This window comes from Terrapene carolina, unplaced genomic scaffold (assembly GCF_002925995.2).
Source record: "Terrapene carolina triunguis isolate 2854851 unplaced genomic scaffold, T_m_triunguis-2.0 Scaffold32, whole genome shotgun sequence".
NCBI classification, from domain to species: Eukaryota; Metazoa; Chordata; order Testudines; family Emydidae; genus Terrapene; species Terrapene triunguis.
The window spans coordinates 1,427,531-1,438,288 of record NW_020664383.1 but is presented as its reverse complement, the minus strand read 5'-3'; the positions used below and the strand labels follow the sequence as shown (position 1 = coordinate 1,438,288).

The 10,758-nt window shown below is 41.8% G+C and overlaps 1 protein-coding gene across 1 annotated transcript; it reads right to left on the bottom strand.

Moving 5' to 3' along the window:
- Positions 1-1,934: 1,934 nt before the first annotated feature.
- Positions 1,935-10,260, bottom strand: LOC113406620 (A disintegrin and metalloproteinase with thrombospondin motifs 1-like). Its single transcript, XM_026652321.1, has 9 exons — positions 9,453-10,260; positions 7,906-8,252; positions 7,354-7,486; positions 6,793-6,960; positions 6,176-6,462; positions 5,800-5,986; positions 5,499-5,674; positions 4,456-4,631; positions 1,935-4,078 (listed from the first exon to the last, which is right to left on the bottom strand). The coding sequence occupies exons 1-9, from the start codon at positions 10,036-10,038 to the stop codon at positions 3,337-3,339; spliced, it is 2,802 nt and encodes a 933-aa protein (XP_026508106.1). The 5' UTR covers positions 10,039-10,260; the 3' UTR covers positions 1,935-3,336.
- Between the last annotated feature and the right edge of the window lie 498 nt (positions 10,261-10,758).

Below are 10,758 nucleotides of genomic sequence, written 5' to 3'. Positions count from 1 at the left end.
TCTAACTAGAAAACTACAATTTAAAAATGTCATCCTGGTCCACTGAGCTACAAATTTCAGTAATGACCTGACCTTTGCACTGCTGTGTTTGTGTTCATTGCGCCACAAACACCAATATAGGAAATAGCCTATCATAACATTTTATTATTTCATTACATTTTTATGAATGCAAATAAAATCGTCATTGCTATTTATATCGTTAATTCTAATATAGGACAAATATGTTTAGAATCCTACCCCACCACCACCACCTCATTTACATCTTAGCTAAAGATACTGACCATTCTAATCATTAGAGTACCCAGATAATATGGGCATAGGCACTTTAGAAATGTATAGAGAAATAAAAGGTCTGATGAAACTTTTTGCAACAATAGGATCTGCTGCATTTAATTTGCTTGAGCTCCCTTCGGCCTGAAAGAGTGTGTGTAAAATATAATTTCCCTCCCTAAAAATGCCTTTTCAGCCTTTTATTGGGAGTGGAGAGAGGATGTCAGCACCATGGAATGCCTTTAATCGACATAGGTATGCTTGTGAGAAACAGTTTCCTCTTTTTGTTAGCCCTACACAGCACACTTATTCTTGGTTGATGTATGTAGTATTGGGTAAGGCACTGACTACCAACCAAAGATCTTGGGCCCAAGCCCATTCCTTAACTACAGCATATTGCTGGAATTTTATTACTATAACTCACTGGGTTCACAAATTGATAGCATGAACTGTGCAAGCATAACTAAGCACTTAGGCTATGTGCACTTGGTATCTGTTAGAAAATAAATTTGATATGGAGGAGAGGTGCAGTGTAAAATTAAAACAGACTGTCTTTTTTGCAAACTGCTATCATTTGATTTCTCACCTATCAACTGTAGTGTTTAAAAAAAAAAAGCTATGATTTAATGTTAGTGGCAATAAGATACACTAAAACAATATTTACTCTTACAATTCTCATGGAAAGACCATGGAATTGAAACCACAAATAAAGTTAGAAATAAACACTACAAAATATTTTAACAACAATCACATTTAGTGCAAATTCAGGTCCCCTGGCCAACATAGCAAGGAAAAGGTACTATGTTGCACAACTGACTTTAATGGGGATAGGATATCACCCGTGGAGTAACAGATAATTACTGCTTCACAACACAGAAGGCCAAACATTTGTCGAGGCACTTTTAATAGATTTCTAAAGGACACGGTGCCAAATTTTACTTTCCCTTAACAGATGTAACTTCAACTGGATTTCAGAGAGCAGGAAGAGGCCTGCAATTTTCACACTGGGCATACTCCTGCTCCTTTCAAAACCAAAGACAAAAATTACCATTGACTTCAATAGTAGTTTTTCTCTTGAGATCAGCGGGCATTGGGTTAGAAATAAGGGAGCAAAAATCAGTTTCTGGATGTTTAAACTCTGATTTGCATTATTGAGCATATTACAAAAAATGTTAGAGCAGTTCATTAAAAATGTACTTTTAATTAAAAGAGTCTGCTTATCATACCCTCAAGAAGTTTGCTTAAGGGAACTTTTGACTTTTGGTTAATTATTATTAACTTAAATGCATCTTTCCCAGTAATACATTTTAAAGTATGTTAAGTTCTGCAGGCAAATTAGCTAGTTTTGTAGAAATGTTGTTGGTTACAAACACAAGCTGACAGAACAAGTTCTGTCCCATCTGTAAGCCGATTAAAGTCAATAATATCAATTAACTCATATTCCATTTTTTCCCCTAAAAAAATGAAATCACTGCTGGGCACCTTGTTGGTGGTTAAAGAACAAAACCCAAGATTACTCTTTTACCATGGGAAAAGTTTTCAAAAGCACCTATAAAACTTAGGCTCCTACATACCTTAGTCACTTTTGAAAATGTTACTCTAGATTTTAGGTACTTTCACTGGAGTAAAAAAATCAATATATAAAGTAGAAATAAAAAACACAATTTCAAAAATTCATAGTGTTCATTTATTACCTCTAGTAACATATTATTATACTGTATAAATACTCTATCCTTGTTATATGTCCTTTTAAAAAAAGCGATAACTTAGAAGATCACAGGAAGTATAAAAATAAATAGGTTCATTATACGCATTTATTACAAACTATAACCCTTCCCAGAAGGTAAAGAAATATAAAATACTTATAAAGTACATATAATCTATAGTAATATATTTTACTATATACATATGGAAAGCCATATTCTCTCATAGTCTATGGACTGGCACAAACTTTTAATTAAGCAACTGCTAGTGTACTGCTGTGGATGGACCCGCTATCCTTCAGCTTTGTCTTTCCCGCCTTATAAAAGTGATTTGAGCACTATAAAAATATTAGATGTCATATATTAGAGATTCCCATGCATATTGGGAATTTCTTTTTCCTTTGATCTGTCTCTAGCATAACACAAATAAGTAAGCTAGTGTGGGCCGGAACATGGTAAAAAGTTAGAACTTGAGACAGCGCTCAAACCTTCACTGTCATAACTTTGATTGACAGTATGGTAGAACCAAAGTTGAACCAGAGAAACCAGTGGTTTGGTCAGGAGGCACCAAAAGCAACAACTTTTAGAGAGTACCTGTTCCATGGAGATTGCCACTTATTCCAGCTTTGTAGGTTACGCATGTCACAATGACTACATCGGCATGGATGAGAGAAATGGATAGAAACATTGGGGTGATACAAAGATGCTTAAAAATAGAACATTCTAGTTGTCTGCAGGTTAAGTTAGGCTAAGTTAGAATGATTGTTCTTGATATTTTTGACTCTTTACTTGTGGAGAATATGGCTTTATTTTTCTATAAAACTAATCTCTGAAACAATAGCAGCCATGAACAATGTAGTTGAAACTCCTTTTCTAATCCTGTTTTTTGTCCTTTGTGAGGTAGGTAAGCTTTGACCAATTATTTTAAGCTTAGACAAAAGCTATTTTCTCCCTCCTGCCCCCCATCCCAAGCCACCCACATAAAAAACCTAGGGACTTGAACAGTACCACAACACAAATCTAAAGGGGGGGAGGGGAATCTGAAATGTTTACTTAAACTCAGTTTGGCCCCTGCTTGTTTTCTTTAACTTGTAACTGACTTAAAAAGGAAATTATAATGCCTTAGGGCTTTATCTACTGAAGATGAAAGAGTCAGTGACATTGGCTTGCTAAGCTATCAAATCTGCACTTTGCAGGATATTTTTATGATGCAACACCACCCTAAAATTATTTGTACTGTCCCCTCTCAATGAATCCCCACCATGACTTTTATATGCAAGATACACATGCTCTCTCTAACTCTCTTGTTTTCAGTGCACTGTTCTGGAAAAAAAAATCTTTAGCTTTCCCAACTGAATACTGTTTAAGTGCACTTTGTAACATTGCAAAAGTCTATTAAATGTTTAGGTTTCTTTGAAGGGTCACAGCTTTCTTGTGGCAACATACTGCCATCATAAGACATACATTTTAATAATCTCTTCTTGAATCCTTTCCCACATGTCTTAGAACATGGTGACCAGTCTCCCAATTGCCACTGTGGGCAGGGCATGTCTGCACATGGTCGGAGATCATTTGGTTTGAGTTCTTTTGCACAGTCTGTGGCAGACTGCCCATTAAGGTCTCTGCATTTGACAGATCTTCTTTGCCAACCGGACCCACATGACTTTGAACATTCTCCCCATTCTTCAATAACCCATTCAGATAAGATGGTCTCCTTGATGGCATTAAAAGATTCTTTCTTTTTGCTGGAAGCTTTCTCAGACCCAGACTGTAGTGGTTTCTTCACAAAATAGGTATATTTGATTTTAGGTTGAGGTGAGTCACCCACAGTCAGAACCTGGATAGTTAAAGGTTCCGTCAGTGGGCTGAAACTGCGGATTCTTTCCAAAGCTGCAGATGAGCCACTGTACCTCAAAACACTGCCTTTATAAGTAATGTCTTGTTCCAATGTCGATAGAGTGTAGTCACCATTAAGAATATATGTGCCATCAGCAGCTTTAATAGCAAGGAAACTGCCATCATGTCGTGAACCCCTGTTATTTCGTTGCTTAACTTCAAGGTTGGTTGCTCCAGCAGGAATGGTGACAACATCATGATAACCAGGTCTACAGGGAACAAAATGCAAATATTGAGTCCTTAGTCTTCCACTGATTAAGGCTTCAATTTAGCAAAACACTAAATTTTGAGCTTTACCTTATACATATGCTCAAGTCCAATTAACTTCAATAGGCCACGAGCATGTGCATAAATGTTTTGTTGAATCACATCCTAAATTACTGCTACAATACAGGAGGTCTTTGTATGATGCACTTAATTTAATTGGGATTTTACTTTAAAAATTATAACTAATCAACTGATTTGAAAAGATTAATTTTCAATTCTAAGAGTAAATTGAGCCAATACCGGTCTTTGAAACGGAAAGGTTATTTTGCAAAATATTAACTACTGCAGATGAAAAGAGTAACAGTATTTGTAAACTCACTTTGCACTAACAAGTGTGCCCGACACTTTCTTACAGGTAGATCCATTGCCTCCACAGATACCACATTTGTCAAATTTCTTACTGGAGCCTATCATACGATCACAACCAGCCTTTACACATTGTCCCTGCACACAGACAGAAGTGGAATCTGGGCTACATGAGGTGCCATCCACAACCTTTAAAAAAATTAAAAAGTAATAGTACCTTTGATTAGAACATGGACATTTTATTTGCAAACACTGATAATAAAATTAAAATATGGATGCAACAGGTCTCCCACCCCTTCATATTCTGAAGATAGCTACTGTTGAAAGTAAAACTTATTCATTTAAAGTATGCAGTGCTACTTCATTCCATTTGCAACACTGAAACTCAGTGGTAACATGAGAAATTAATTTAATGTCAGTGTTTATCAAAGGGACAACTTTAAATGGTTTAAGCCCATATAAGGGAGGACATTGCTTCCTAAAGCCGGTTGGGTCAGTCTTGGGCCATGAAGCATAAGGACTGATAGCCCTTTCAACAGTATCCTACCTAGCATATAGCTGTAGAAGCTAGTCTTAAAAAAGTGTATTTATTTCTTATTTTAATCTTGCTAAGCCATTGGTTCCCAATTCCACTGCCAAAATATATTACATTAAAAAGTATTTCCTTTTGACCGTTTTAATGTTAGCCTTTTAGGAATGTGAGACAAAGAGCTGATATTTAATCTGAGGCTGAAGGACCTATGAAAAGTTGAATAAAATAATAGAAACACAATGTTCTGTAAAAACCCCAGTATAATAAAATGTGATGAGTATGTGAGTTTAAAAAGCTGTGACTGAGTTTGAAAGCAGCATGTCCACATATTTAAATCTAGTTTGTATTGATGGGATTAGACTACCTGTAGAACAGAGGAAGGGAAAATCTGGCTAAGATGTTTTAAAAGCTTGTGATTACAATATTTTAGTTTGCACATCCTTTGACTCCACTTTAAAAAATAATCAGAAAAGGTAAGAATTCCTGCTTAAAATTTAATGTATAACACGTATTTTAAAACATACCTTAGGTTGCAGAACAAAGAAATATCCGGTGCCTTTTGCTCTGCAGACAAGTTTGCATCTGTCCTTTGGAGAGACTCCAGCAAACTTGGGTGTCCATTCCACTGCAGGTCCACTTCCAAAAGGGGATTTGGAAATGTCATTGTGTGTTTCACACTGTTCTTCTCTGAAAGTTTTGCCTATACATAAGAGAAAAATTAGTTAGACATTAGATCTTCATCTTTAATTGTCTTGCCCCCTCCCCCATCATCTCTCCTGCCCCCAACATCCCCTTCCTCCATGTCAAAGATCAACTCCAACTTACCATTATTATCTGGACAGTCCTCAATATTACACGATCGGTACTGCACCCGTTTGCCTTCACAGTACTTTCCTCCATTCTTTGGAACTGGGTTATCACACTCTCTAAAGGAGTACTGCACTCCACCACCACATGTCCTGGAGCAGTCTCCCCAGGGTCCCCATGATCCCCAGCCTCCATGGACAGGGGTCTAAAATGATAAACAACATATATATATATAACAACCACACTAAAACTCTTAATTAAGTCGAGCCCCTTGCACAAGATTCCTTCTATGTTTTATTAGCTACCACCCTCAATTTACTCATTATCAGAAATCAAAACTATGTATCTTGTTGAAATATTATTGCATATTCTAGATTTTTTAAAAAATACTTACATCATAATGCTTCTTCTCAGTCTTGTTTACACACTTGCCATTCACACACCATTTCCCCTCTTCACAACTGGTGCCATCTGCCCAAGGAAAGTGTTTAGTTTGGCACACAAGCAATCCTCCAGAGATGCCAGTACACCACAAAGTTGTACACGTGCTGGCTGTGTCCGGACAATGTTTGGACTCATCTCCAAATGTAAACTGGCACTGCCTATTGGCATCATACAAAGTTCCAGGGAGATCAGAGGGAAGCTGTATAGGTTTGTGGGGCTTGTCCAGTAAACACTCACCTGGAGAAAAAATAGTAATCAATTAGCCAGTTTGAATGGGAAAAAAATTATTTTATTTGTTTGATTGCACTTAGCTTTTTTGTTCAAATAATTGTTCAGCCTTCATTATACCAACAATTATGTGAACCAGTTAAAGACTTCTTTAATGTTACTGGCAGTCAAGTAAAAGCATAACCTTGTACTGGAGTTCTCTAACAGAAAGTGTTGTAAGGAGGGGACTGCTTCATTTTTAGTTTAGTTTTTATTTAAGTAGGAAGAAAACAAAGATACATTTAGATGCCACATAAACGCTAAGTGTACAAACTTGAATAGAAAGCTTAATAAACTTACCATGACCATTATCCAAAAATGTTGTAATCATGTAGGCACTGCACGGAGACCAAGGTTGGCTTCGATCCAGATTGGAAAGCATAGATGCCATCATGTGGGAATCCCGGCTTAGACCATTAATATTGGCACACTGCTTTGCATCGTCATGGGGCATGTTAAACACATGGCCTTTAAAAACAAATAAATAAATAAATAAAATTTTAGGAAGTTTGTTTTATGCATTAGCATATATTATTTAAATGTTAGTCTTGAACTAATCACTGAATGCATTTTAGATATTTAAAAGAATTATCTGAATAGTTCCAAAATTTTAAACAGATGCCAGCTTATTTTTGCTTGTCTCATTTGCCAATCTAAGAAAGATGGTGTTTCTGCAATTGCAGTCAAATCTACAGCTCCTGCAATCTGCCATATGCCATTGTCTGTCTACTACTGACTGACTTTAGAAGGAGTTGAGAACAGAACTGGACCCTACATACAGACCATTACATAATGAGATATTTACTTTATGGTATCAGACTAGTTTAAATTAATTCAAATCTCATGTCAAAGTTGAATTACCTAGTTCATGGGCAGTTGTGAAGGCAGCTTGCAATCCGTCGTCTTCTATGATAGAGCAACTGCGGTTTGGATCACAAATTGTTCCCACATCAGCCATCCCAAGAGTATCACATGTCTTGGCACCACAAAGGTCCTTTAAAAAAGAAAGCAGTTTCATTTAACCCAGTCAAACTTAACCTTGGCAAGAATCATTCAGCCTTGGCAGTTTGCCTTTATTTATGGAAAGAGCATTAAGATTCAGAATTTCAGTAGATAATATGGCAAAATTCTCCTTTGGAAAATGCAAAAATGCTTGTACTTATTCCATAATTTCAGTGCTAAATCTTGCTAAATAATCCATATATTAAAACAGCAATATGCTGCATATAAAGTGCCTTTCATCTGAAGTAACAGAACATTACAAAAAGGTGGTTAATTATTATCCCACTTGTTTGAGTCAATAATCTCAGACAACTGAATCTAAATGTGATTTTTCTGAAGAATGTAATTAAAAATGTTAGGCTTGCTTTGTTTGTAAAAGGAAGACCAAACTTTTCCTCTCCTTTCCCTTACCTGTCTGGTAAAGAGGATTGCTGTGTCATAGTGCTCTGCGTGTCGGTCACTGGGTGGATTGTGTTGCTTTTGCCAACTGCAGAAGTTCCTTAAGGTAAGGGCAGCATTAGAAGAAACTTCAGGTCCCTTCTGCTCATCGTAGATGACCAGAATTTTTACCAACACCAGACTAATAGAGTTTCGGATACTGGGATGCTTGTATAATTTGGCTGCCACAGACAACAGAGTCAGGAGATAGTGCTTCAATCCACTGCCATGAAACTCTGCCATGGATTGGTCTGCTACAAGCATGGTTTCTACATAGCGAGGGCTGGACACAAATCTTTTTTTCCTTGTGCTTCCAGTTTCTATATTAAAAAAGAAAAAAGGGGGAAATTGCATATGAATAGCCTGTCCAGAAACATTACTGTAAATGATTATAATAAGGAACTAGAACAAAATACAGTAACAAACAAAATTTGCATCTAAGGCAGGAAATATTTCACATTACTTTATTACTAAAGGCAGAATGACTGCACACCTACATTTGAAGTAGCGGGGTTTTGACCTCTGAAACTGAAACCTGAGCAGCTTTAACATAATCTCATCCACTAAGTTACTTTTGCTGATGCAGTAAAGAGCAACCTTGGCCAAGAGCGTATGAGGTGAGCCCTTGCAAATAAAAGGGTGACTCAGAAGTCTGAATGAGATCATTGGGCTCCACGTGGAAAGCACAGTGCAGTATTCCAGGCTCCTGCCAAGCAACCCGATTGCTACCGGGACCCTGCAACAGCACCGTCTCTTACCCTAGTAGGACACTGTGCCCTCCTCTGACTTTCAGTTCCACTCCTCTCTCCTCCCCCTTCCCATGTGCTGCTCCTGTCAGATGATTAAACTCCCCCATTCATACGCCCTTTCTGGGCTGTCAGGCACTGTAACTTCCCCTCTCTTTGCTGCACACCTGTGTCAGGGACATGAGTCGTTGTTGTGAATGAACATACTGTACATTAATTACTAGGGGGTGGGATTATTTGTATCAACATTTACAATAAATGTGCCTCTGCTTGGGTCTATATTTTGTTTACTCCCCTATTTAGTGAGCCAGAGTCTCTTCATTTACACCAGCGTAACTCAAATGACTTTAAAGGAGTTATTCCTGATTTTACGCACATGCAATTGAGATGACAGTCTTGGCTACAGTTCATCCATACACACACTCTATATTTGTAGGATATATGGTTTTTCATCGCACTAAACTTCTGTCCTTTTCCAAACCAACCTGCAGTACAGCTAGAGGTTACTGAGGGAGAAATACTTAATGTGCTGGAAGGGAGTACAAAAATATGTCTTCATCCCTGCCTGCGGGGATGTGCTCGGAAATGGAGGGTGGAATTGTCAAAAGAGCCAAAGGGTCATTTGAAAATCCCTCCCCAGGGTCTCTCTCTCCAACACGCACGAGATATTCACGCCCCTGAGGACGTGTCAATTTCAAGTCATCAGCCTGTCTGAGGCTTCGACGAGAGTAAATGGGAGAGAAGCTGCATGGGAGTCAACCTGGGTCCCAGTACCTGTCTGGCCCACGCGCTCCTGCTGTCCCTCTGCGGCCAGGGGGAAGCTCTGGTCTGTCACCCCGCACTTGGAGCCGCCGCTCTGGTGGACGCTGCTCTGCAGCCGCCGGGTCAGGAGGTGGAGCTGCTGCTGGGAGGCGTTGGCCGGCTGGATGAAGTACTCTTCCCCCTGCAAGTAGAAAGCCCCTCGGAGCCCCTCGCAGAGGCTGAGGGCGGCGGCAGAGCTCGGGTCCCGGTTGACGGTGCCGGAGTAGAAGCAGCGCGCCAAGTCGGCTGCGGGTTGGTTCCCGAGCGAGGCTCCCTGCTCCGGCACCGCCTCCTCCTCCCGGGGGCGGCTGCCCAAGTACTGCAGCCTGAAGTCCGGAGCCAGGAAGCTGCTGTCTGGCTCCAGCTCCAAGCTCAGCCGCTTCCCGAAGGCGTCCAGGCGATAGAGCCTCTTGGCAGCCGGCTCGGCGGCGGAGTCCAGCCGCACGGGCACGATCAGCTCCTGCTCCTCCCGCGGCCCGGGGCTGCAGCGACCGCCCGGGGGAAGGGGGCAGAGCAGCGCCGCCAGCAGCAGGGAGGCGAGCGGAGGGGCTGTCCCCATGCTGCACGCCGGTGCTCGGGCAGAGAGGCGCGGGGGGAGCGCAGGGAGCAGCTGGCTCGGGGGCGAGACGCAGGCGCCCGGGAAGAGGCTCGGAGCAGTCGCTCAGGGGGCTGCAGCAGGAGCGCGGCGAGGTCTCGGAGTCCCTACAGAGGAGGCGCTGCCCTTGCCATGGCCGGAGCGCAGCAGCAGTCGGGTGGGGAGGATGCTGCGGGACGCAGGAGCTGGCTGGGCTCCCCCCTGTCCTGGCGCTGTTGAGAGAGTTGGTGGCAGGAGAGGCTCCAGCTGCCGGGCTCGGCGCGTCTCCTCTCCGAGTCGGGGCACAGCCGGTTGCAAGTCCGCAGCCCTGCCCGGCGTTCAGGCTTGTTGGGGGAGAGGAGGGGACGTCCCTTCTTTGCAAACTCGCTGGTCTCCGAGCGCCTCCGCGGTGCGGCGTGAGTGCAGGAGCCGGGGCAGCCGGGGCCGCCCTTTATGGGATTTGCCCAGGCAGCCCCCACCCCCAGACCCCCACATCTCCCCCCGCCAGGCACCGCCCCTAGTTCAGAGCGGCTGGAGCGCTGAGCTCACTGCCTGCGCAACCGTGTAGCTGCTGGCCCCCCTCCTTCCCGCCCATCGCCGCCGGGGCCTCGGTGCCCTTTGCTGGGCCGGGAGGAGCCGGGAATGCCCCACACAAAGCGGGGTGAGCCAAGCCGACACTGCAGCCTCCTCCCCGCCCCCAGCCTG

Bases quoted from the DNA above. Each gene is read 5' to 3' on its own strand.
- LOC113406620 (XM_026652321.1), bottom strand. From the start codon at position 10,038: ATGGGGACAGCCCCTCCGCTCGCCTCCCTGCTGCTGGCGGCGCTGCTC. The intron at 7,487-7,905 runs GTAAGGGAAAGG...TCTTTTTTAAAG, and splicing joins CAATCCTCTTTACCAGACAG to GACCTTTGTGGTGCCAAGAC. The intron at 4,632-5,498 runs GTATGTTTTAAA...ATTTTTTTAAAG, and splicing joins TCTTTGTTCTGCAACCTAAG to GTTGTGGATGGCACCTCATG.